Source organism: Tiliqua scincoides, chromosome 4 (genome assembly GCF_035046505.1).
Source record: "Tiliqua scincoides isolate rTilSci1 chromosome 4, rTilSci1.hap2, whole genome shotgun sequence".
In the NCBI taxonomy this organism is placed as follows: domain Eukaryota; kingdom Metazoa; phylum Chordata; class Lepidosauria; order Squamata; family Scincidae; genus Tiliqua; species Tiliqua scincoides.
This window is the reverse complement of record NC_089824.1, coordinates 77,197,284-77,223,342: the sequence shown is the minus strand read 5'-3', so window position 1 is coordinate 77,223,342 and position 26,059 is coordinate 77,197,284. Positions and strand designations below refer to the sequence as shown.

Here is a 26,059-nt window from a genome sequence, read left to right as displayed (position 1 = left end):
AATCAGAAAAACTAAGAGCTTATATTCTCAATTATTCTAGGAAAAAGAAACAGGAGAGTCTACCTTCCCAAGTATTCTTAAGGGGCAAAAGCATAATTTTCAGTGCTCTATCATGACAGGTATTCAGAAATATTTATTACCATTGTTCATCGACAAAAGAAGTAAATGGTTACCAAGCAATATTGAAATGTAAACAGTTCTTTCCCATTTTTGCCTTTGGTGAAGTATGTTTGTGTTTGAGACATCAGAAGTGCCCCTTGTCTTCTGTCCTTTGCTGCCCTAGGGTGTTTTACCCTACAAAAAATGTTTGATATGTGGGAAGATGAAATCTTACTCCAGAAATTAGTTCAGTCAAGTAAAAGTCTTTGAGACTATCATGAACAGGCTTGTGATGAATGTGAGGAACATTCAAGGAGGAAGGTATTCTATCTGATGGCTATAAAGGTCGCCTTAAACGTAGCACTGTATATGGAGGAGAGAGATCTTGCCCAATGTGTGAAATAAGCCTCCCACCCCACAATGGGTCTCCTTAGACCTGTGCTAGCGAAATCGCTAGCTGAAGTCCAAGGAAAGAAAGAAGCGGAGAGGCTTCAGAAAAGACAGATAGGATTCAACACAAGCTGTTACTGCCAGATCCACCCCCTCCAGCAGCCTCCCCAAACCATTAGGGCCTTTTTCCACCCAGTTTTCCCTCTTGCTTTCCCATTATGCCCTTCCTCTGCCCCCTCCCACCTTCCCTGCCATCTTACCTTCCTCTGTAGGTCTAGCAACTTGTGCAAGAGTGTTTGATTTTAAATCTTTCTTATAATATGTTATCAATGTGCTGCCTTCCAGATGGGGAACTTTCCATACAAAATGAAGAAGGATCATTGGAAAATGGGCAGGCCCTGAGTTCCAGCCAGGTTTCGCTCCCAGCTCTATCGGAATTGGAGCCATGTTCAGCAACTAGAGATCCCTGTTCATATGATGTACTCCCAACTCCAGAGATTATGGATGGAACAGGTACCCTTTGAGTCTTGTACTAAGCCACTTAAGAAATCATGAGATGGGACCGTATTAGTATTTTTTAACAAAAAATAACCTGAGTGATGTTTACAACCAGACAACATATAGAACAAGAATATGAGACCCAAATAGAAATGAGATCTATATTAATAACACTTGCTTAAGCAAGTGAATGCAAAGTGCATATTTCTTACTGTTGAGATTGTTTTTGGTACATACAATGTTTCACATCACTTTTTCTCTTTTAAACTGACTTGTTCAAACTACAGTCATGTGTTGCTTAATGACAGGCCGCATCCCTGTTACCAAGCAATGTCTGACACTAAACAAAACCTCCCCTTCCCTCCAGAGGCTTTTCTGAGCCCTGCAGAAGCAGCGCGCATTTGCACAGATGCAGCATGGCCTTTTCAGCAGAAAAGATGTGACTTCTGGAGATACCGGGAGTGACATTTTTTGCCTTATAAGGCATTTGGAGGTCTGGGGAACCTACCCACTGCTTCTGTGGGGCTCAAAAAAGCCCCCAGAGGCAAGGGGAGCGCAGCTTCCCTTGGCTTCAGAGGCTTGGGGGGGGAAGGGAACAGGAACTGGTTAAGGCTGTCACATATGCAGCCCATTGCTGGTCAGAACGTCACTAAGCAATGTTCACCTGTAGTATGCATTTTTTTGTTGCAAATGTTTCTAGATATTTATGCCTTTGACTAAAAGGTTGCAAGGTTTTATTTATAACAGTATCATCTTTCCAGCAGTAGTGTGATCACACACAAACAATTTAATGTTGACAGTTGTTCTGTGGCAAATGATCTGGGTTTTTTTCTTGTATATGGATATAATAGAAATGGACAGTACAGGGAATCTATTTGCTCATGAAATATATTGCAAATGGAGTTTGGTTTCCAATTCACTGGTTGAATTTTGTTCTTGCTATTGTAGCCCACATAATAACTTGATAAGTAAAGGTGTTTTTAAATGTTTTTATTTTTTTGCAGATTTCATTTTTCCCCAAGGAAAAAGTACAAAAATGTGGTGTTATGTTTTTTTTATTCCATGGGTGCATTTTTATAAATTATAATAGCTTTAAAAGTGTACAGTACTAGATAGGTGATATGGGTGGTATAGTGTCAACAGATGCAGCTGCAGTCCTTACACAGTCAGTTAGGCATTAGAAAATGCTTTTTTGCAGATTTTGGAGTGGTTTTTTGTTTTTAACAAAAATGAGAAGTGCAGAAAGCAGTGTTTTTATTTAAGTAGCACTGAAACCACCCCTCTGTCAATAAGGAATGCCAGTTTCTTATCTGTGGATAATGGCTATGACATAAACTGGTCTGACTGTTTCTCTGCTGGAGTTGTATAACCAAGGTATGGAGACAGCGAAAGGTGTCTCATGGTTTTAATGTTTCTGTGAGCAGAAATAATCTGGTTACCCAGAAAGATAAAATAAATAAATACAGATGAGAATGACCTAGCAGAAGCCCTTGATTGCTAGGATTAAATGATACATTAAAAAAATCATTTAATGGTATAGTTAACACAAGACCAAATGGTAGATGAAAGATGTCATTACTTCCTTGAAAAGGAGGATGGACTTCCTTTAAAATGTGCAGCTAAATAACAGTGTGGTATGTTTTAGGGCATACTCTTGGGCCCCTGATACACTCAAGTCCTCTACAACTCACAAGTGTCCAAGATAACTTGCAGGGGTTCCTTGGCAGACAAATCAGTGTGGAAAAAGTTCCTTTAATGCAAAAAAGAAAACCATTGCCTTCAGAGATACTGATAAGACTGCCATTTGCAGACATGTTCGTGAACAGCTTGCTAACTACTGGGCTATGGAGAGATAAATATGGATCCATCTAGAATAGGCACCCCATCCTATAGACCTACATATATAGTATATCAATCTGAAGTTATGGTATTGACTAATCAGAGGGGATTCATTTGTCCTGTGTAGTCTGATTGGCTTCTGTGGAACAACCCAAGAAAAAAGAAGCATATGAATTTGTCCTGAGGTTCTTGACCATGTGTTCAAGGGGTTGCAATGAATGTCACTTTTATTCCAGGGGAGAGTTCTGCTGTCTGTTGTGAAAGCGCTTTAATTCGTTTTTAGCCTATTTGTGCAGAGTTTCTCTTTTGCCTCTTCCTTCTTATTCCTTCTTTCTATGTATTGATGTCTGAGTAAACGCTACTGTTAGTTCTGTTTTAAATCCACATTGCTGTGCTGCTTCTCTTATCTATCTGCTACCGCTTTGCTTGTAACATTGTTGCGTCTATGATGTGGTTGTGTCCTCCAGTGTCTGAAGAGAGTCCCACGTCTAGTGAATCTGGAGTCCACCTATCTCAAGATCCTTCATCTAAACCAGTCTTGATACTTCCCCCTAAAAAATCTGCTGCTTTCTCTGGAGACCATGAGGACACCCCAGTGAAACAGCTCTCCCTCCTCAAACAACCCCCTGCCCTGCCTCCTAAACCCATTGCCAGGATTGCCAACCACTTAACTGGTAAGTGTTCCAGAACTGTGCCACTCCTTCCCTTAGAAGTGCACTTTTTCCTGTGTCTCTAATCAGAACATTTTTTCCTCCCTAAACCTTCTCTATAGGCTGTTGTGTATCACTGATTTACAAATGCAGCAGAATGAATGGTTGACAGATTTTATCACAATATAAAATAAAATTAATCAGAGATCACCCTGTGAACTCCTTGAGCCTCTCTTCATTGCAAACATATATTGATTTTATACTAGTTTAACTGTCATGTCTTTGCCCAAAGAATCCTGGAAAATATGGCAAGGATGCTGAGAATCCTTTTCCATCTCTAGCTGTCTCTTCAAGGAACTACAGTTTCCAATGTTGCCTGGGAAAAGGAAATAACTATTACACCAGTTTAAATCTCTGGGGTAAATAAACTCCTCCATTTGTTCAGGCCTATACCCCACCAATCATCACCATATTTGTTGTCATGTGGCTTGTAATTACAGCAAGTGGTGATAGAGAAAATTTAATCCTAGTAACTTTCTCTTTTGAACCTGATTAACTTGTGGAAAAAATCTAATTGCTGCTGTCTTTAGTCTTTATTTTGTCTTCTCCAACATTCCTCTAGCATGGGGGTTCTCATACTTGTGGGTCGCAACCCACCAGCCTGAGAAGCCATGTCTCTGCCCCTTTTAAGGGGCGGGGTGGAGGATGGAGGCGATGCAGTCCTAAGGATCGTGCCACTGCCAGGGACCAAGGGGCTTTTTTAAACATACCCCTTTCTGCACTGGCCTCTCGGGGTACAGGGAGCCTGCAGAACCCTCTCTAGGGCTCCCCGCACCTCAAAACAATGAAAAAATGCAGTCATGACCCATTTGCAGGTTGCAGTTGCGATCCCCCACCCCTGAAAAGACTTACCAGGGTTCTCTTGCTCCCAACTGCTGCTCTCGCAACTTCTTCAGTCCACCCCATCGTAAATATTTGTTTTGTGTTCCTGACTTTATGCAATTTTTTGCACCATCTACCTTCATAATTCTTGTGTCCTGGATCCTCACACTCTTTGTTAGCAGCTTAGTGGTTTTCTGTCCCAGGGCTGCTGAATGAATGTGCAGATCTCAGAACAAACTTTCCCTGAGCTAGGAGGACATAGCACTGATGCCTGATTATATTAGGTCATTTCATGACCTGCTTTGTGGGCACCATGTCTTCCGTGCCTCCTTATAACCCTTTTTCTTTACTACTCCCATGGACTGTGATCTCCCACTACTGGGTCCTTGCGTTTACTTCCAGTTCCAAGCCTCTGTTTGTATCATTTATCAAAGAATATTCCTGTTTCATCTAGCTTGTGTTGCAATAAAGGGAAAGCTGCATCTTCCTCTCCAGCCATTTTGTATGTCCTGAACTCTCTTTGTGGAAAAGACCATAGAAATAAGGACATAAACATTTGCAAAATTCAACTGGATGCATAGAATACAAGGTTTATTGAACCAGGGATTTTAGCAACAGGACCCAGACACCTTATTCCCTGCACCAACCAGGGCTGATTACAGGCAGAAGGAAATAATGCCAGTCAGTGGATAAAGCTTTTCATTTTAGAAAAACAGAATAAAGCTAAATGTGCCGGGGGTGCTGTTGTGGGGATCCTCATTTCCTTTCTTTTTATCTATACTGCTGTGTTCAGGGGTAGTCTCAGCAGATCTGCCACCTGAATTTGTGCAGATCTTCTACCCCTGACTTGCACGCTCATAATACAACCCATATTCCTCCTTCTCTGTTTTGTATTTTATCTTGAACTGTATCTTGGAGTTTCAAAAAATCATGAGTTAACAAGACTATGCAACCAGTTTTGCACCATCCCTGCCCTATGTCTTGGTAGCAGCCCAGTTATAAATGTAACAGCTCTTAACACAGAGATGCACTCATCCCAGTATGTGTAATTAAGGGGACAGGAGCTACAGTCATAAACCAGCATTAGGATTAACTTCTTGTATTTGACATATTCTAGAAATTTCATTCATGCAATCTGGAAATGAGGTCCACACCTTGCAGTGTAGCTGTTTGTGATGTTAACGTGACAGCTGCTTTTTCATTGTAAAGTGTCCTCAGAAGGGGTAACTTTGTAGTGAAGAAATGGTGGAGGGTCTGGTTTAACTCTTCCTGCTTGAACTGCTTTTCTCTTGAAACTCCTGCACCTTTCCAAGTGCTATTCTATCCACCAAGGTTGTTCACCTGTGTTTCTCTTGTGAACATAGGTCTTGGAACAGCAGCAGAGTGGGGTTGGATTTCAGGGCTGAAGCAGCAGGTAGGGGAAAGAGTAAACAGCCCCTTTTCCCTAACTTCTCTGTTGCAGCTCAGCACGTGAGAATGCTTTGAGGTAGAGATGAGGCCGTTAACCTAACATTAGATATAGCCATTTTGTAACATGTGTAATTTATGTCTAAGTCTCAGTGAAATCAAAAGTTCTTGTTCCCAAGTAAATATGCTTAGAATCAGAGTGTGAGGGTCAAAGGGTACACATTTCCAAGATTCTTTTTGCTATTCTCTGGAGATTCTATTTGATTTGCATAGTCTCTGGAAATGAGCATTCAGTTCAAATGAATCATCATTTCCAGACTGAAACAAAATTAATCCCATTCCATTACTAATTTCTCCAGAGGCATACTTGGGTCCTGTATAAAGGAATTCATATAATGAGAAGTCTCACAGTTGAAATGAAGACCTTTAGATTTTCAATATAGTTTCAGCATTTAGTTTGGTTTTTATTTTCCTCAGGATTGTGTTAAGATAACATGAACACATACTGGATATGACTAAAGGAGATCAATGGTACAGAGTCAGTATTGGGGGTCGGCATTGCTGGTCAACTGTCAAGGGTCCACCATCCTCAGAAAGACCCACTCCTGATCCCTGAAACACCTCTGTGCCCACAGATAAGTAATTCTCTCAGAGCCCACCCAAGTCAGGCCAGGCCAATTGGCAACAGTTTGCTGAGAGGTCCTGAAACTTGGAACTGGTCCTGTGTAGTGAGTAATGATTTGCTTAGCATTTGAAGAAACAAGAGCAGGAGAAATAATGATTGCTGAAAGAATTTCACTTGAAGTATGTCTCTGAGGAGTAGGTTATAGAAATTCTTTACAGGTTTCATCTTAATTTTTTTAAATGCATGTATCTTTAGTCCAGGTACAAAAAGAGAGTTTACTACTGGCTTTTTTCTCCAATAGTGGGGTCTGTGTCACGCTGCATTTTGTGAATAGTTTACAATAGTGGTACTCGGACTTTTTAGCACTTTTTAAAATGACACTCTATCAGGACCCACCTAGCTTTATGAGACTTTAAAAAAGGTGATCTCAAAAGAAATAATTGTTTTTATTTATTTACAAGTAATATTTTATTTATTTATTTGCAAATGATTTGATTCATTTCTCATAATGAGGCAGCCATAATGAATAGCCTCAAGGCTTGAGGGGCTTGGTTATATGACATAGCCTTCACCTGCCTCGACAGCCTGTCATTGACAGACTTGGGGAAGGAAGCACACCAGAAAAAAATGACACTCAGACGTTCCTTTCCCTATGTTTACACAAGCTTGCAAACTGCAGGAGCTCTGCTCTTTGCAGGGCAGTTAGCAGCTATCTGATTTTTGAATAGCCTCAGGGCTTGCAGCAATTGGTTATCTGATCTTTCCACCACCCATGTTTTCATTGGAGGCTCTGCAGGTCCCTCCAGAAATCAAATCCCGATCCACAGTTTGAGAAACACTGGTTTAGAATGTATTCCATTTTCTCAGGCAGAAGAATTTTAGGAATTTTTATGCTAGTCAAACCTGTGGTGGCTGGGATGTTGCAAGTATGTTAGAGCTATCGAGTCCTAGTCCACGTAGAATTGATTTGCACAAACTACTTCCTATCTGTGCTGAAACTTTTGGAACATACACATATACTGTACTGAAAAAATGTGAACATCTCCTCCTCTGGAGGAAACCTGTGTATCTAGGAAGTTTGGAAAGGTCATTCAGGTGGGCAGGAAGATTATGGAGGTGGAATTGGAGTTTCAAGCTCACCATTAATTGGTGGATTGGCCCAAACAAAAGCAAAGGGGACTTCCCCATGCCCCTTCTTTTAGGTGTGTTCACCTGAGTTCCAGCCTACTTGACTCCAGCTTCCACCTGCTGAGGGTCCTGCTGGGCTGGAACTCGTATAGAGACTCTTCACATTTCCACCAAGGGACAGGTTTGCTGAGGGTACCAGAGAGCCCATACAGCAGACTCTTCTCGAGGTTCAGGGCTTTCAAAGTTCCAGTTCCTGTTGCAGCCTTCTTAAGGCTCATGTGCTCCATTGTATGGAGGAAGCAGTTTTTCTTTCCGGTGGGACAACCTCAACAGTCTTCAGTGTGCTGGCAGGTGGTGGATTATTGGGCTTTTCCCAGTTCTCAGTCCCATCCCATCCCATCCCTGCAGTACCAGGGATGGGAACTCTAATCAGGTGACTTGAGTCTGTCGCAAAAATGACCGGCTTCAGTGGGACTACTTCTGAGTAGAGCTTTGGGACTTTGTGACTGAGTCATGGTAAACCTCACAGCTGCTGCAAGTGACCTTCCTCCCTCTTGCCACTTCTGTCCCTGCTCTCATGCATTCCCTCCTGCCCCCTCCCGTCCTGTTTACAGATGGGATGGGACAGCAGGAAAGTGTTTAAAGAGAACTCCAACACACATACACCCTGGCAGCAACACTGTTGTTTTTTTCCACACCTGACACATGTATCAAAAGACTCATGACTTAAATCTTTTCAAGTTTTGAAAACACTCTGGGCGACTCAGAAAGTGCCCCTGTTATGACTTGTTTTCAAGTCGAGTTGCAGGGCGGAGAGTTGTGACTCAAGTCAAACTGCGCCTGACTTGCCCATCCCTGCACCATACTGCTACTCAGCCAGATCCCTCTTTCCTTCTCTTCACCCTCATCGCTCCCCTTCTCTTTCCCACTATTGGCTTTTTATTTCCCCCTCCTTTCTTTCTCCTTCCTTTGAGCTGCTTTCTGCTTCTTTCCTGTCACTATCCTCTAAGTTGCTTTCCCTTTTCCTTCTTTTCCTTTCCTCCAGTTCACCTGCCTGCAAGTGATTGCAGCAAGCTATGGTGCAGCTTGGCAATGGCTAATGACATCATCAGCTGTCACCCTGCCCTGCAGCTGCGTGTGCTTGGTTTTTCTCGTCATCGGCCCAGGAGACGGGATGGACTGCACATGAAATCATCTAATCTTTCCTCTGTGCATCCAAATTCCAGTTTACCGTATCAGTGTAAAAAAATAATGATAAAACGTTTGTGCCACCATAATAAATCCAGACTTGGGTAGGAAGCCTTCACTTAAGCTCTTCATCCTGGGTATAGTGTACATTCAGTCTAGCCTGAATGTAGAATGAAGACCACGCAGAAAGAGAGAGAACTGAGAAAAGGGGCAAGAGTGTGACAAAACGCAGAAAGAAGATGAGTGGGAAGAGGGGGGAAAAGAAAGATGGTTGCATATGTGAAAGGGAGGATAATCATCCTCTGTCTGCCTTGCATCACTTTCCTTCTACAACTATAGCTCATGGCCAGTTAAAATAATCATATTGATAAACCCGCAAGAGGTAAAATACAATTTTTCCTACAAGCTGAAGCTGAGCCACCAAAAGTCAAATGAAAGACAAATATCTTCTAAAGAGTACTCAACCTCTGAGAGCAGAAACCTAGCATAGATTGGCAGAGTGTCTCTACATCCTTATGGCAGCTCTGTGGGTATGGTGTGTTCTGCCAAAAGCACAGATTATCTAATATAAAAATTGCTTCTGGAATAAGGGCATCATTCACTGAAACAGAACAGCAGGCCAAGCCAAATTAGGAAAGCTCTTGACATTCAGATTCAAATTCTGTAGTAGTAGAAAGATCACATGAGCAGTAATGTGTTACAGCACGTTGATACTACTCTTCTCCTAGGGCTTCTTCTTAGTGGTTTGTTCAATTTATTCTTTGTTGTCTTACGTATTACCATTTTTGCTAGAAGCAGCATTTTTTAATGCAGGATGTAGATAAAACATGCAGATGGTGTGGATGTGCATGTATATGAGAGATGAAAGTTCAGCTTTTGCTTGTCTAATTTTTTTAAAAAATTGCACCATCTTTTATCTGTTTCTGTAAGACACACACATTAAAAGAGAAGCGAACATGACAATGGTGGGTAATTGGGGTAAATTCAGCCCTCTCAGAAAGGAATGGAAACAAGCTTTCTGACTGGCAAAACAAGAGAAAACAAGATCAGAATATTGGAAAAGCTCACGGTGATCAGATATCAGTGACTGGATTCAAAGCACCTCAGAAAAGCATCTCGGGATGGTGCTTCAGCTGTTATGGGGAGTATTCAGGTTGTTTGCAGCTACACATATATACACCCCAGCAAAGCTATTGTACCATAAAGGAGCAATACCCTGTTCCTCAATCATTCACTCTGCCAGAGCTGGAGAGCCCCATAATGTAGGATGGTAGTCCTCCAAGGATGTCCACCTGCACCATCAAGGCTTCCAATGAGGAGAATTCTTCTGAGTCAGTGTATGGGGCAGGGCTACCTCCTTGGGCAAAGCAGATGCTGGCAGTGCTGACTCCTGGTAATCACCTTCTTTGAGAGTTTCTGGCAAGCAAATACTTCTGGGACCCTCTGTAAGTGTGGTCCTTTCCATCAGTCTTTCCTGTCCTCTGTAAAAATAGGCTCTGTGATTGGATGAAGGAAATGTTGTCTAGGACAAGCACTTAAAAAGACATACGTTCTGGGTAACTGAGAACCCAGTCCTATCCTTTCCCCTCCCTGCTTGTGTAGCTAGGTCAAAAAGGTATGCGCTGTATCCAGCAGGGGGTGGGCAGATTGGGAGGCTTCGGAGGGGAAAGGGGAAATATTTCCCGTTACCACACTCTAAGCCGTCCGCTCCACAATGGGTCTCCTCAGACCTGTGTCAGCTCTGTAGAGAAGACCAAAGGGAGAAGACCAAAACCAAAGAGAAGAAAGGGACAATTTGAACAGAGGATTTGGACAGAGGGGATAGGATCCAGTCTGTGCATTACTGCCAGATCCAGCCGCTCTCGCAGCCTCCCCCACCCCAATCCTCACCCCAAACCAGTTTCACCCCTTCCCCACCCACCCTCTGCCTCCGCTGTTGCCTTACCTTCCCCACAGGTGTGCTGAGATCCAGAAAGAGCCTGGAAGCACTGCTGCCTCTTGCAGTAGTGCTCCCAAAATGGATCTCAACTGGGCACTATGTGCTTTGCCAGCAGTTATTTTACGATAGCAGAAGGCTCTTCCACTGTCATAACATTCTGTTCCTGACAGTCCAATCCAAAGTAGAATTGGGCTGTGAAATCTCATGGCTTGTCTAGGGTGCAGATTATTGGGGGGGGGGGTGAGGGTGTCCTTAAGGAAATTCATGAATTCCACCGCATGACACCCTTCAGTTTTAACCAACTCCTTCATAGCTTTCTAAAAATAATACCAAAGGGAACTGTCATAAAAAAGAAGGAGATCAGGCATCTCCAGCCTCCCTGTAATTCAAACACCAATAGCTTTGTCCTATGTTTGATGCGTTACATACATAAGATGGCTCTTGGGATGACTCTCATAGATGTATACGTATAAAAATTTCCACTGAAATATGTAAATCCATGAAAATTGCCCAAAGATAGTTCAGTGAACTGGAATCCAAGATCCTTGTAGGACCCTTTATGAGCAAGTTGCATAAATAATACATTTTGATTGAATTTTTTCTTTTGTAGGCAAAGAACTGTGAGATTTAATAGGGCCAGACCTTTGTTTTGTGACTTAATAAAGAGAAGAATATTTTTCTAATTTTTTTGTATAGTCTCTAGCAGCATGATCTACTCTGCTTAGTCATGGTGATACAGTGTAGAGAATTGTTCTTGTGTATATAAGAACACTTAATATTAATGTGTATATATTCACTTAAATTGATGTAGCAGTGATGGGAATATGCCCACAATCAGCTAATGAGCTTCAAACTAGGGGTTTGAACATAAGTTCAATAAGCTATTTAATATCTACATGAAACCGCTGGGAGAGGTCATCCGGGGGTTTGGAGTGGGGTGTCATCAATATGCTGATGACACCCAGCTCTATCCTTTCCTCCAGACTCCAGGGTGGCAGTTGAGGGCCTGGAGTGCTGTCTGGAAGCAGTGAGGATCTGGATGGGGGCTAATAAGCTGAAATTAAATCCGGATAAGACAGAGGCTCTCCTGGTTCGGAAATCCTCGATGCAGGTACTGGACTATTGGCTTGCTCTGAATGGGGTTGCACTCCCTCTGAAGGAGCAGGTCCGCAGCTTGGGGGTCCACCTGGATTCGCAGCTGCTCCTGGATTCCCAGGTGGCGGTTGTGGCTAGGGGGGCCTTCGCTCAGCTTCGGCTGGTGCGCCGGCTGCGGCCGTACTTGGATCGGGCAGACCTGGCCACGGTGATCCATGCCACGGTGACATCGAGGTTAGATTATTGTAACGCGCTTTATGTGGGGCTGCCCCTGAAGATGGTTCGGAAACTGCAGTTAGTGCAGAATGCGGCGGCCCGTGTGGTCACTGGAGCTAGGCGGTTTGACTCTGTCAGCCCGCTTCTCCGGGGGCTGCATTGGCTGCCCACTCGTTTCCGGGCCCAATTCAAGGTGCTGGTTTTGACCTTTAAAGCCCTATACTGCTCTGGACCAGGGTATCTCAGAGATCGCCTACTTCCGTACAATCCGGCTCGTCCCCTTAGGTCAGGGGTGCCCAAACCCCGGCCCTGGGGCCACTTTCGGCCCTTGAGGCCTCTCAGTGTGGCCCTTAAGGAGTCCCTAGTCTCCAATGAATCTCTGGCCCTCCAGAGATTTGCCGGAGCCCGGACTGGCCAGATGCAACTGCTTTCGGCGTGATGGTGACTGTTTGACCTCCTGTGTGAGCTGTGGGATGAGGGCTCCCACCACTGCTTGTTGTTTCACGTCTGTGATGCAGTAGCAGCAGCAAAGGAAAGGCCAGCCTTGCTTTGTGCAAGGCCTTTTATAGGCCCACAAGACCTTCATTCATTCATACAAGTTCATTTTTAATATATTCATTTATGTAAACGTATGTAAATTTATTCAAATTTTAAATGTAAATTAATTCTTTTTTTCCCCGGCCCCTGACACAATGTCAGAGAGATGATGTGGCCCTCCTGCTAAAAACTTTGGACACCCCTGCCTTAGGTCATCAGAGAAGGCCTTTTTACAAGTGCCGCCGCCCAAGGAGGTACGTGGGGCAGCGGCAAGAAATAGGGCCTTCTCAGTAGTGGCACCAATGTTATGGAACTTCCTTCCCCTTGACTTGAGAATGGCTCCTTCTCTTGAGACTTTTCGGCGAGGCCTGAAGACATTTTTGTTTAAAGAAGCCTTCTGAGTGCATGGCCTTTTTAAACATCTTTTCTGTGTTTTTTTAGTATTTTTACAGGCCTGATTCCTCTGATTTGCTACGTTTTGCTCTTTTTATCTGACTTTTTATCTGACTATGGTTTTTATGGGTATATGTTAATGTGTTTTTAATATGTTTTTATTTGTGGTTAAATTATGTTTTTAATCTGTTTTTAATATGTTGTGAGCCACCCTGGGTCCCTTTGGGGAGAAGGGCGGCATATAAAGTTGTTTATTATTATTATTATTATTATTATTATTATTATTATTATTATTATTATTATTATTATTATTATTATTATTAGTTTTTCTAATTCCTACCTAACATGGCCCACTATTCTACATTTTCTCTTAAACCAGCAAGCTTACCTTTTAGAGGTATTGTCAGGATATCTTGGCTTGTTCACAAACCATTTTGGAGAAGCGCAAAAGACAGATGAATTGATTTTAAGAAATATGGATTTCACCATGTTCCGTTTTAGATTGTTACGTCTTTCAAACAAGCCTTACAACACGAAAATATCTGATCACAGCTGCAACATTGCAAGTTTATATATTTAAAATATTGGTGTTTGTAGAGTCCAATAATTTTTGATAATACTAATCTTACTTTCCTGTCACAGGTATGCGTGAGATTTTATGCTGTTAGTATTGGTTTAGTTCCTTCTACAGGCAAAGCTATCATATGTGTGAGAATACCTCAACCACATGGATGTATCTGATGGTTGGGTCCTAGCTGAGTTGGAAAGATCCGCACAATCACATTCATCCACATGGTCTAGTAGTCTCATATAAACTACAGTCACATAAGAGAGCAACTAGGTGGTGATTCAGTTTGTGGCTGTGAAGATCTATCTTTTTGTCCTGGCACTAAGGATTCATGTCTAAATTTCTCAAAATTTTATATTTTAGATCCTGGTGCCCCCATGAAACTGCCTTGTATGCCCGTCAAACTGTCGCCTCCGCTACCTCCAAAGAAAGTCATGATTTGCATGCCTTTAGGGGGACCAGATCTCTCCCTCACACCTTATTCCACGCAGAAGAGCTCCCAGCAACCATTGGCTCCACATCATCATACAGTCCTACCGTCACAGTTAGCAGCTCACCAGCATCAGTACGGCAGCCACAGCCCACACTTGCCTTCTGGATCCAGCACGTTACCTATTCACTCTTCCGGATGTCGGATGATCGAAGAATTGAATAAGACATTGGCCATGACCATGCAGAGGCTAGAAAGGTAATGGGACATTTTGAATTATATTCTTTGACTCTATATTCTTTGAGTTACTAAACTCCCAGACTTTTTGCCACAAAAAATAAATGCATTTTAATAATTTTTAAAAAATTAGTCTCCTGTGATATCCACCTCCATAGAAGGCTAAATCTTGTTTCTCTGCATGGTCTGCTGTCCTGGCCTTTCTCTCCATCCAGCTGGTCTTTGCTGAGGGCAGGTATTTCTGCAACACCCAGTAATTAGTCACAGTGCAGAGATTTTGCAAAATCACCTTCCCTCAGAAAAGGCACATCCAGAACAATAGCTTGTTCAGAAACATGGAGGGAGGAGGCTCCTCTGAGAGCAGATAGTAGTTAACACACATTAAAAGTAAACCTTTTGAGGCAGTGTTTGCTTCTTGTTTTAATTTAGGAAAAAATTATGTCATTAGAATGCTTTTCTACCCCGTTATGGAACATGGCCCATAATGGTGATGATGCTGTTAATAGTGGAATTATTATTATTATCATCATCATCCTCATTTCATTTCCCTGGATAAATATTCAGTGAGAGTTTTAAAAAAGGCCAAAGTTATGAATAGTACAGACTTTGTACAAATCACAGACTTCCTGTGGTTATAGAGATAATAGCTTTCTGTGTACAATAGGCTGCAATAATTTGGGGACCAATTTCTTTAACACATCTTTGAAAACCATTTGACTTGAATCCATTTACCTGCATTGCTACAAATTGAAATCATTTTAGCTTTGCATAATTTGTACTGTATTTGCCATATTTTTTATATTTCATTTCACAGCTTTTAAAAAAACATTCTGCTTTTCAGTTTTAATGGATTAGGCATGATGGTTATGATGTTAATCTTTGTTATGGTACCATTGCTGTCTTCATTTTGTTTCTCTACATTTATTTGTTGTTGATTATGATAGCTGTTGCACAAGTTAAGTGAGATTGAATCAGACTCAGGATATCTCTAACCTGGGCAGTTACTACAGAGAAAAGTTAAATGGATGAAGCTGGCACTTCATGACTTCCAGAGGTGATCATGGAGCAGCTGTTGGGTCTATTAATCAGATCAAAGTCATTCATGAAACAATGAGGAATACTGAAACTACTAAGTCACCTTAGTGAGAATGGATGATGGCCGGATCCCAAAGGATCTCCTCTATGGAGAACTCGTGCAAGGAAAGCGCCCTACAGGTAGACCACAGCTGCGATACAAGGACATCTGCAAGAGGGATCTGAAGGCCTTAGGAGTGGACCTCAACAAGTGGGAAACCCTGGCCTCTGAGCGGCCCGCTTGGAGGCAGGCTGTGCAACATGGCCTTTCCCAGTTTGAAGAGACACTTGGCCAACAATCTGAGGCTAAGAGGCAAAGAAGGAAGGCCCATAGCCAGGGAGACAGGCCAGGGACAGACTGCACTTGCTCCCAGTGTGGAAGGGATTGTCACTCCCGAATCGGCCTTTTCAGCCACACTAGACGCTGTTCCAGAACCACTTTTCAGAGTGCGATACCATAGTCTTTCGAGACTGAAGGTTGCCAACTATCTAAGTCACCTGCAGTCACTTCATAACTAGTGTTAAACAAATGGATGTCGATGATGCTTTGCAGGGATGGGCACTCAGCTCTGGTTGTCTCTACATGAGTTGCACTAAGTGGCTGTTTTTGATGACTTGAGTTGACTTTAGTCATGGATGTCACTGACCCCAACTCAGCTTGCAACCCAGGGCTAGTAACTCATAAAAAGAGTCTGGACTCGAAATGACCCCTCTCTCTTTTGTGTTTGTGTTCTTGCTTGCTTACACACCCCATCACTTCCTTTTTTCTGTGCACTTTTGCTCAAGGAGTTGCGACTTATGACTTGAAATGACTCAGACATGAGACTTGAAGGACTTGTGACTCAATTCGTGACTCAGACTTACTGACTAGAGCACATTCCTGATGCTTTGTCTTTTGGAGCCTTTTACAGGATGGTGCAGTTCTAAATTACAGTGGTAGAGTACATGCTTTGCCCAGAGAATGTCTGAGGGTCATTCACCATCATTTCCTGTTGAAAGCATGCAAGGCCTTGGATAGATGGATTAAATGGACACATGATCCAGACCTTTGTAGTGATTGACAAGATGGATACTAGACAGATTTGGAGGTTCTAGCTCAGGTGTCATGCCAAAAATGCCAAAAAGAAGTTGTTCAGAGCAGAGGATGTACACACATCACACACATCATAATTGTGAGCAGACTAGTCGGAAGAGTCTGTTTCTGTGATTTTTCAGGTCATAGTAGAAACTGTTGGTGGTTGTCTTATGAGCACTGATTTTCAAAATGGTTCACCATAGGCATAGGACATGGAGGGCAGCCTAACAATCCTAGGCACGTCTGCTCAGAAGTAAGTCCCATTGTGTTAAGTTGGGCTTACTCTAAGGCATGTGTGCATGGGATTGCAGCCTAAGTTGGGCTGACCCACTTCTGGCATTTTCTTCAACTGGAGCTCAGTACAAATTGTGCAACTTTTGTACAAGGTGAACCAGCAGGGAATATTTAATTTATCATTTCAGTAATCTACCCTTCTTCCAAGGGGCTCAGCTATTGTTGTAGTTATCTAATTTTAGATCACAACAGCCTTTGAAGTAGGTTAGACTGAGAAACAGTGATCTGACCAACGCTTCGTGGTCAGGTGGAGATTTCAACCAATGTCCTTCTGGGCCATGTATATATATATATATATATATATAAGTAAGAACCCTATATATATATAAGTAAGAACCCAATGCTGAGCTCTTTAGCACCGGTGGTACAAGCTTACTGCCGGTGCAGTATGTCATAAACATGCTAAAAGGACATTTACGGCACCCTCTGTATAGGGACCGCCAGTATCCAAAATGTATCTTGCGGGCTCTGGGAAGCCATCATAGGTCTCCTTGGGGAAAGGGATGTTTGTCCCCTTCCCCCAAGTAAGGGCGCAGGTTCCGCAATGGGGATTCTCAAGTCAGCACTGGCTATTTACCGGCACATACTTGAGAACCTCCATGTTGGGCTTTTCAGCTCAACAGAAGATAGGATCTGGAAGAAGAAGCCTCTGCTGTCCCATCCCCCTTCCGAACTGGTTTCTCTCCCCACCCTGGAATGTCTCCTTCCTGCCCCAGAATGCCTCCTCCTGACACCACTCATTTATGGCAGACTCACTCATTTCCAGACAGTGTCCTTCCAACTGGCACTGGCATGGCGCCAGTGTTCTCTCCTCCCACTGTGCTGTAAACGTGCTTTATGGCATGTCTGTGACACTTAGTGCCAGCGCTGGAGCTCAGCGCCACACTAATGGCCCATAGGATTGGGCCCTTAGTTTTGACTAAGGTTGGATGAGTTGTACATAACAGCATTTTTACGTTCATTTTATTTTGTTTAAAACATGTTAGTCTGTTATCCCATTACTTGAAAGTACAGGTCAGATTAAGCCAAAGCAAGACAGCATTTACTGCAACCAACTATCCTGCATTTCCCATTAGAGTCTTCTAGGGCAACTGCTTCCATATATGCAGGTCCATGTTAATTGCACAGTTTTGGTCCATTATGCATGGAAAATGCACGTAGCTTATTTTACATGCAATTATATTTCTCACCATATGATTTCATAGTGACATCTGTTCCCCCACAGCAGTAGATGCTCCAGTTTTTAAACTCCTAATGCACCTACAGTTACTAGCACAATCATTACGTTTAGTAAGCAGAAAGCAGGTGATGTAATTTGCTTTTTGTTTTCAGCTTTTAGTCCATGATAAAATGTAGGTCTCCTAGTACAGTATGAGATAGCATAACCATGCAATACAATACAGATATCATGATTTTTAAAAGATCTGTTTGAATTAAATAACTTTTTCAGGTTTGTGGATATTTCAGATTGCCACAAGATCACTCACCAAGAGTATTCTGGTATCCACTGGAACCTGTGAAATCATGACAGAACAGCATTTATTTATTTAAATGGAACAAACCTGTAGCATATATGGAAGTAGAGGAAAGACTGGAAATATGCAAGAACAGTCTAGTGAATCCTTAAAAATCAAATGGGTTTTATTTTTCTATTTGAAAATTATTTTTATGCCACTTTTTCATCTATATAGAGAATTAATTTACATTTCAAATTTGAATAAATTTCCATAAATGAATACATTAGAGATGCAACTTATATGAATAAATAAAGGTCTTGCAGTAGCTCAGGGCCTATGAAAGGCCTTGCACAAAGCAAGGCCAGCCTTTCCTTTGCTGCTGCTGCTATATCACAGATGTGAAACAGCAAGCAGTGGAGGGAGCCCTCATCCCACAGCTCACGCAAGAGGTCGAACAGTTGGCTGTCACGCTGACGGCAGTTGCATGAGACTAACATGGGCTCCAGCAAGTCTCCAGAGGGCCAGAGACTCATTGGAGACTGAGGGCTCCCTGAGGGCCGGATTGGGAGTCCTTGAGGGCCACCAGTGGCCCCTGATATAGAGGAAACTCAGGGCAACTAAAAATCAGAGTATATAACACTGAAGGCAAAACTACTAGTTCTGAGGAGATAGGACTGTAGTTCTCTATATAGCTTATACCAGTGGTTCCTAAACTGGTGGATTGGTGACCCCCCACAGTGGCCTGTTCAGGCCTCTCCCCACCCCCACAAATACTTACCATATTCCCAACATCCAAGTAGGACTTTGGGAACTGCTGATCTGTATATACCGCTATTTCTGTATCTACCATACCTGCCTTACTGACCTTATTAGCTATCTAAACCAGGGATGTCAGATTCATTTCATACAGTTGGCCAAATATCATTTGTAGTGCTGGCTGGGGGCTGGAAGTGATGTCATTAAGCAGGAAGTGATGTCATTAAGCAGATGATGGTCAGAAATAAGCACTTACACAGAACTTCATTAGCTGCAAATGACAAAAGTGAAAATGAGGAATTATTGATTATATTTTCAAGATATGAGAGAGCCTGGTTATCATGTGGGCCGCCCTTTCAGCAGGGCCACTTCTGCTGCAGTGTTACTTTGCAGCTCAGAAACTGAGTTGTGGTTTGCAAGGTAACATCTTGGGAGAAGTGGCCCTGCCAAAAGGGCAGCCCATGTGATAATTGGTCTCTCCTAGCACCTCAGCAGCATCTCTGTCTCACCCCATGTGGTATGTGCCTTCCCTGTATCATTCCTTGCCTTCTGAGGCTTCCTCCTGTCTTCCCCTTTCAGAGGCTTGACAGAAGTGGCACTGCTGAATGGGTGGCACTGGGAGAGCCCAGTTATAAGGGGGGCAGATAAGGAGCTTCTTGGGGCTGCATATGGCCCACAGGTCTTATGTTTGATACCCCTGATCTAAACCTTATCTCTACTTACTTGACCGTCTTCATTCCCTTCTATAACTTCTTTCTTTGTCAAGTAAAATTTTCAACATTTTTCAGAATGGAAGAATTTAAATTTTTCAGAATCTGAATTTTGAAAGTTCTGTGAAAATATGCAAAATTACCAACTGCATGCAAATTTGTTTAATGTACTTAGTTCTTACTGCAGAATTTGGATTTTATTAGCATAGTACTAAGCAGGAACAGAGTGACACAAAATACACTATTTCCCATAAGCCTGTATGTTTAGTTCTAGAATCATATTCCAATTATTTCAGTTGCACTTGCTGTCAAAATGATGCCTGTTAACTTCTGCAGTCCTTAGGAGATTAAAAAGCTGACAACTGTTTCCTTCAGACTAAGCAGTCACCATTTTCATAATGTATGTGGACAAAGCTGACATGGCATGTTGCATTTTTAAGTTATTTTGCTGAGATGTTCTCTGTTCTGGCAAATGTGCTAATGTCTCAGAGGAGATTAGGGTAGATTTTCAGAAGAGATGTGCTCCATTTTTAAGAAGTTAGTTACACCGAGCACTGCCTCTTTTGGATATTTTTGACAATGTTTCTCTTTTCAGCTTTTCTCGTATCAAAAGAAAAATTCAGCCCAAAGGAAATATACTGCAGTGCTTGCTGCAACAAACCTCAGCTGAGATGTCTTGAAATTGTATATGTTTATGTAAAAACATATACAGTAATTGTAAAGATGCTTAGGCCTCACTCACAGGCAATCACAATCTTTCAAGTCTCACAGCCCAATCATAAAGGTGATGCTGCTGCCAGGTGCAGCGATGCCAAAGTGGCTACCGTTGCATACTGCAGCAGCTGCCAGAGGTCTCCTTGGGGGAAGGGGACATTATCCCCTTCCCCCAGGGAAAACCCCAAGCCCCAATGGGGCTTCTCAAACCTGCACTGGCGCAATCTTGAGAGATTCCATGTGGACCTGGAAAGCCTGACACAGAGTTCAGGATCCAGCGAATCCAGATCAGGCAGGTAGACCTGGATAGCGCATTGGGAAGGCCAGTAGACCGGGGTGCCAAAGACTTTTCTGGCTATCACCACCCTCCCCTTGCCCTGTTTTCCTTCTTCCCCACCCCTGCTTTGCCTACCCTCTCGTCACCCTCCCCTGCTCTGTTTCAAAAGAAAATTTGTACCTCCTGATAAAATTCCTCTTGGAGACCCTGCGGTATTCCATAGCATGATCCTCTTCTCACTCCTACACCCATACTTCCAAACTTGGCTACCACTGAGAGAAAAACAAATTGCAGATAAGGGGGTAGTTAGCCCCCCCCCCCAACTCTTTACCTCACTTCTTTTTATGTGGTCCCTATAATAAAACAGGAAGTGTGGATTGAACACATTGGGAACACCCTCAGTGTGTCCCACACTTTCGGTTTTGTTTTAAAGAATGGTGTGAAGAAGGATTCAGGTCAGGAGGTAGAGGGCTGGATCACTGCCTTCTGGTCTATTTCCCATTCACTTTTACTGAGTGGGAAGAGAATCAGAGTGGCTTCATCTACAGCAAGGTGGAGAGAGACTATGGTAGATTTGTGGTGAAGAGCCACTGTTTGCTGCTCCCCACAAGTCACTGCCACTGACTACAAACCACGGCATTCACATCCTGGATGGGCTGGCCTTGCTGAAGAAGCTTAGAGTTCAGCTGGCTGGAAAAGGGAAGAGGTATGGGGAGGCAGAAGGGTAGGCCACACGGTCCAGTGACTTGTTTTAGATCCAACAGTCTGTGGCTTGTTGAATCATCAGAACAGGGCCCAACATAAAATAGCTGAACACAATAGCTGAACACTCAAATTTGGCAAAGATGTAGTGCAAGACCCCATAATTACTAGAGAGTTGTACAGCCTGTCTGTGTTTAAAAGCTGAGTATATGAAGATGCTTGAGCCTGTTACCAAAGTAACAAAATTGCTATTGTGTACTGCCACACCAGATGGAAAGTTGAAATTTGGAACACATGTAGTTCCAGATACCTTACTATGAGACATCTGTATAGCCCTCGTTCACAACACAACCTGGGACATGAAGTCTATTTTATAATTGTGGTCCTTATAATAGAATTCTTCTATTTTTTAATATTTCTGAAAATTTCTGTCTGATTTTCTGTGCGATCCTTTGAAGTATTGTACTGATTTGTTTTAAAGTACCTGCAGGTCAAGCAGATGAGCGGGATCAGCAGTAGGCCCCTCCTCCAGCTAGCCAGCTGAGTCCCCTTAACTCCCCAGGTAAAACAGCTCCCAATTTGTAGAAAAGTAGAGTTTGTAAAAGAAAGATTGTAGGAAAGTTAATTGAATTTAAATTATTGAAGCATATCCATAAATGAAAAGCTAATGGAAAGTTTTAAGAAAGTGTTACACATTTATATATCATTAGAAAGATTTGGGCTGACATGTTTCAAAATGGCTTTTTTAGATAACCAGTGTAATGTAAACTTAATTATAACAAAATACAGACATTCCCAGTCTACTTAGTCATCAGTCTTTTGTACTTGGTTGTACAAAATTTAGAACATCTCCAGGCACCCTCCCTCTTTTCAAGATGCCTGGCAATGATAAATATCCCATTATTTACTATTATGCTTTAGTAATAAAAAATATTGTTAACAAAATCATCCCTTTGAGGTGTAATGTAAGCATTAAAACAATATAGCTAATGAGTATGGTGGAGTATTTATTCCCAAAGTGCACAATCTATTGGAAAGATTCCTCTGCACAAATTCTATAGAAAGAAATAGTAGCTGTGCAAGACCAGCAAGTTCATATACTTTTAAAACAGTAGCTGACAAAAGTGAGTAAGGCTGGTCATAAATGTATCCTTGCTTGATCCAATGATATCCTGTTCTTGATTTACCCATTCCTCACAAACTCCACATTCCCACTCTCATATGTGGTTTATGTTTCAGGATGGATTAGAGGGGAGACTTAATTTCTTTTTCCTGGATCCTTTTTTTCTGGATCCTGAACCACCTTGGGTACCCTTTGGGAAGAAAGGCAGGATATAAATTGAGTAAATAAATATACTAGTTTACTAAAGATTTTTGAACTATGTTTGTCTCTCAGTTGCCATTTTTAACATGTATTAGATAGGCAACCCAATCCTACCGAACTGCTCCACTGTACTGGTGGCTGTAAATCAGAGAAATAAATACATTTCAGATATCAGAGAAATAATTTATATCTGTGCAGTCTGAGGATAAAGATACGCACAGTATTTAAAAAGTTGTTATAGGGCATTCCTCCCCCATAATTTGAGCTCTGCTTTGCTATTTGCACAATAGACTTATATAGCAGCAAGTCGAACTATGGCACAGTTGTCAAGCTTACCCCTCCCCTCATAATTTAGGCAAGTTATCCACTTTTTAAAAGTGTATTTGTATGTTTATTCTTCTCCTACATTGATGATATCATGGGCACTAACCATCCAGTATGCTCTTCAATCAACTTTTCCCAGTTCACACTGAAACGTATGTGAACCTGCAGATCTGAGTCTTCAGGGCCCACTCTTAAGCTATATGTTTTCAGGCTGCTCCCAAACCACCCCTAGTTAGATCAGGGGTTCTTAATTCCCCTGCCACAATCCACCTGTTCTGCAGTGGAAGGTGCCATGACCCACCTCCTTCTCCTGTGCTGGGTCTCCACAGGCCTCTTGAAGCAACCAGAAGTCACTTTCACAAACCCAGAAGTAAACCCAAAGTGACTTTCTGGCTGCTTCTGGAGGCCTGCAGAGCTCCAGTGTGACCGCAGATTGTGTCCAGAAGACTCAAGTTTGGAGCCAGCCAGAAGCAGGGACAGATGGGAGGGCCCAACCCAGGAACCACCAGACATCAGGTCACCATCCACCAAGTGGGAACCCACAGTCTGAGAAACCCTTCTCTAGATATGTTATTTCTGTCTTCCCCAGAAAGATGCAAGTGTGACTTTTGGTTCCAAGAAAACAAGTAATCCCAATATTTTTATTTCTGTTTTCCTGTTTTTCCAAAGCTCTGGTTTACACGGGGGTGACAGTGTCACAAAAACCGGACCAGGGGGCCATTCAGATATGAGACAAGTGCCAACTGTTGTGATCGAATGCGATGACAATAAAGAAAATGTGCCTCATGAATCGGACTATGAAGATTCTTCCTGTCTCTACACCAGAGAAGAAGAAGATGAGGATGAAGAGGAAGATGAGGAAAGCTCATTATTTACAAGTAAGAGTCTTCCATTCCCAAGTGGTATTTATTATTTGTATGCTACATAAAAGAAATAATAGCACTACCATAGAGAGGCCGTGCTAGCACTGTTTTATACAACTGTATTTAAGGATTTTCTACATGGTAAAATGGTCTTACCAAAGAGACTCCTAGTGGTCAGAGTGGAAGTTACCAGATATTGAAAATTTGGGTATGGAGAAAACAAAAGGAAAAGCCTTGTCTCAAAAATTTATGTGAGAATTCACCTGTTGGAATTGTGCAGCCAAACATTCAAGAAAAAACTATGCTTGTGTTGCTCTGATCCTGGCCACAGGCAGAGTTCTAGATATGGTTCAGTTCTCCAAAACCTCTTCTTTCCACCCAAGGTTCCCTGGCAATGAAAGTCTGCAGGAAGGATTCTTTAGCCATCAAACTTAGCAACAGGCCATCCAAACGCGAACTGGAAGAAAAGAACATTCTCCCCATGCAAACCGATGAGGAGAGGCTTGAGCTGAGGCAGCAAATTGGAACAAAGCTGACAAGGTAAGAACCAAGTGGTTTCCAGCTCTCCACCTATAGGACATGGAAGAGGTGACCTGAGCAAGTCAGAGCGCAATCCAGAGATTGCGCTGGGCCAGCATAGGTCCCTTACGCCGGCCTGGGAGCATGCGCCAGCCCATGGAGGTTAGATTCAGCCTCCGGGCCAACAGGGACAAGTAAGTTCACGCTGGCTGTATCGGGCTGTTGTGGGGAACTGGGAGGGAGGTGGGTGGACTACGGCTGGGGGTGGGTGGGTTGGGGCCACTTTTGCCAAATTCTAACCCCAGTTCCAGGTGACCTGAAGCAGCTCTGGGCTGCTCAGATCTGCACTACCTCTTTACATGGCGTAGATCCAAGTAGCCCTATTGGGGCTGCTGCAGTGTTACCCAGGGTTAAGAAACTGCATTCCCCTTACCCCAAACTGAGCTGCAGGCAGCACCCTGCTCTGGATATGGGGCAAGCCAGCCGTCCTCCCCGTTCCAGAGCATATTAGGGAATGAATCCCATTGAATTCAGTGGCACTTCCTCCCAGGTACATGTGCACAGGTTTGTTGTCTAAAGTGCTTGGCTGTATAGTGACCTTTGGATAAGTACAGTCATGCTGCTTGGGAATGCATCCTTAACACTGAAAAGAGAAAAGGCCCTGTTTGATTTATGTCCCAATCTGACTTCCCACTTGTATGTTACATTAGCACTTCAGTCTACATAATCCTTTTCAGTGAATGAAATATATTTCTTTTTTCTTTTTTTTTTACTGCATGGTCTGCTTCTGCTCCACACCTTGTAATGCTGCTTCAAAGACTAATTTCTACATAGCACTTTTCTGTGAGCCTTGAACTGTAGATATACCAACTGCCCAATAACATAGTGATCGAAATTCTCATTTTCTGCACACATAGCTTTTCTTAAACTGGCATTGATAGGTAACATTTAGGCTACTTCCTGTGTGACATAGTCCTAGCACTGGTGACATTTCTATTTAGGAATGAATGTGAAATGCAGGTATTAATTTTCTTTTGAGGGGAAAGATTTGTTGTGAGTTTTGCAGTGTTAGAACAAGACAAAAAAGACTCTCTCTCCTAGAAGAAAAGAGATTAGGGTTGCAGTCCTAAACTTGAGAGTGAATCCTGTTGAACTCAGTGAGACTTACTTTTGAGTAGACATGTATAGGATTGCTCTGTAGAACATTTTGAAACTACATTCTGAAATGTGTATATTAATGCAGCTGTTCATTTTTATTTTTTTTTGCAGATGTATGCAAATTTTTTTCTTTCCAGCTGATGTTTTTTTTTTTAATTTGGCACACTAGGAAAAAAAAATGAAAGCATTAATACAGTCATTTGCATTGTTGAGATGGAAGAAGATGTGTTTGATGCGGTCCAGGATTCAGTGATTACTCATTCCGCTCTGGAGACCTTTGAAACATAATACTGTATAGAGAAAATTATAATTTATTTTCCACTTCTAGTTATTTGCCATAGTGGTTCACTTCACTTGTATATCATCTACATGTGTACAGTGGATGCTGAACCTCAACTGGTAGACATGATTTTGCTCTTATTCAAGAATGTTCTTATTTTAGATATTCTTATTTTAGAATTGGTAACCCTAAATGGGTAAAACTAAGTATCAGCTGCATGCCTCTACTCCTTCCCAAATCATAAAATAGCCTTAGACCTCATATAATTAGAAAAATGTGATACTTTTGTTCTTTCACTTGTGTTTTTTTTTTTAATTTCTAGAACTTAAAAAAAAGTGCCATTAGCTTTTACAAGTTTTTCTCTGCTTAAGTGAGAGTCTATCCTTGGTTATTTTTCAGGATCATTTTTTA

At 42.3% G+C, this 26,059-nt stretch overlaps 1 protein-coding gene across 1 annotated transcript in view; it reads left to right on the top strand.

Moving 5' to 3' along the window:
• The window catches only part of PHACTR1 (phosphatase and actin regulator 1), a 144,574-nt gene that overhangs the window by 76,612 nt on the left and 41,903 nt on the right, over window positions 1-26,059 (top strand). Inside the window, exons 3-6 of the mRNA XM_066626000.1 lie at window positions 835-1,002; window positions 13,818-14,142; window positions 23,498-23,706; window positions 24,075-24,231. Of these exons, the coding sequence (XP_066482097.1) occupies window positions 835-1,002; window positions 13,818-14,142; window positions 23,498-23,706; window positions 24,075-24,231 (859 nt within the window). The remainder of the gene's footprint in view (window positions 1-834; window positions 1,003-13,817; window positions 14,143-23,497; window positions 23,707-24,074; window positions 24,232-26,059) is intronic.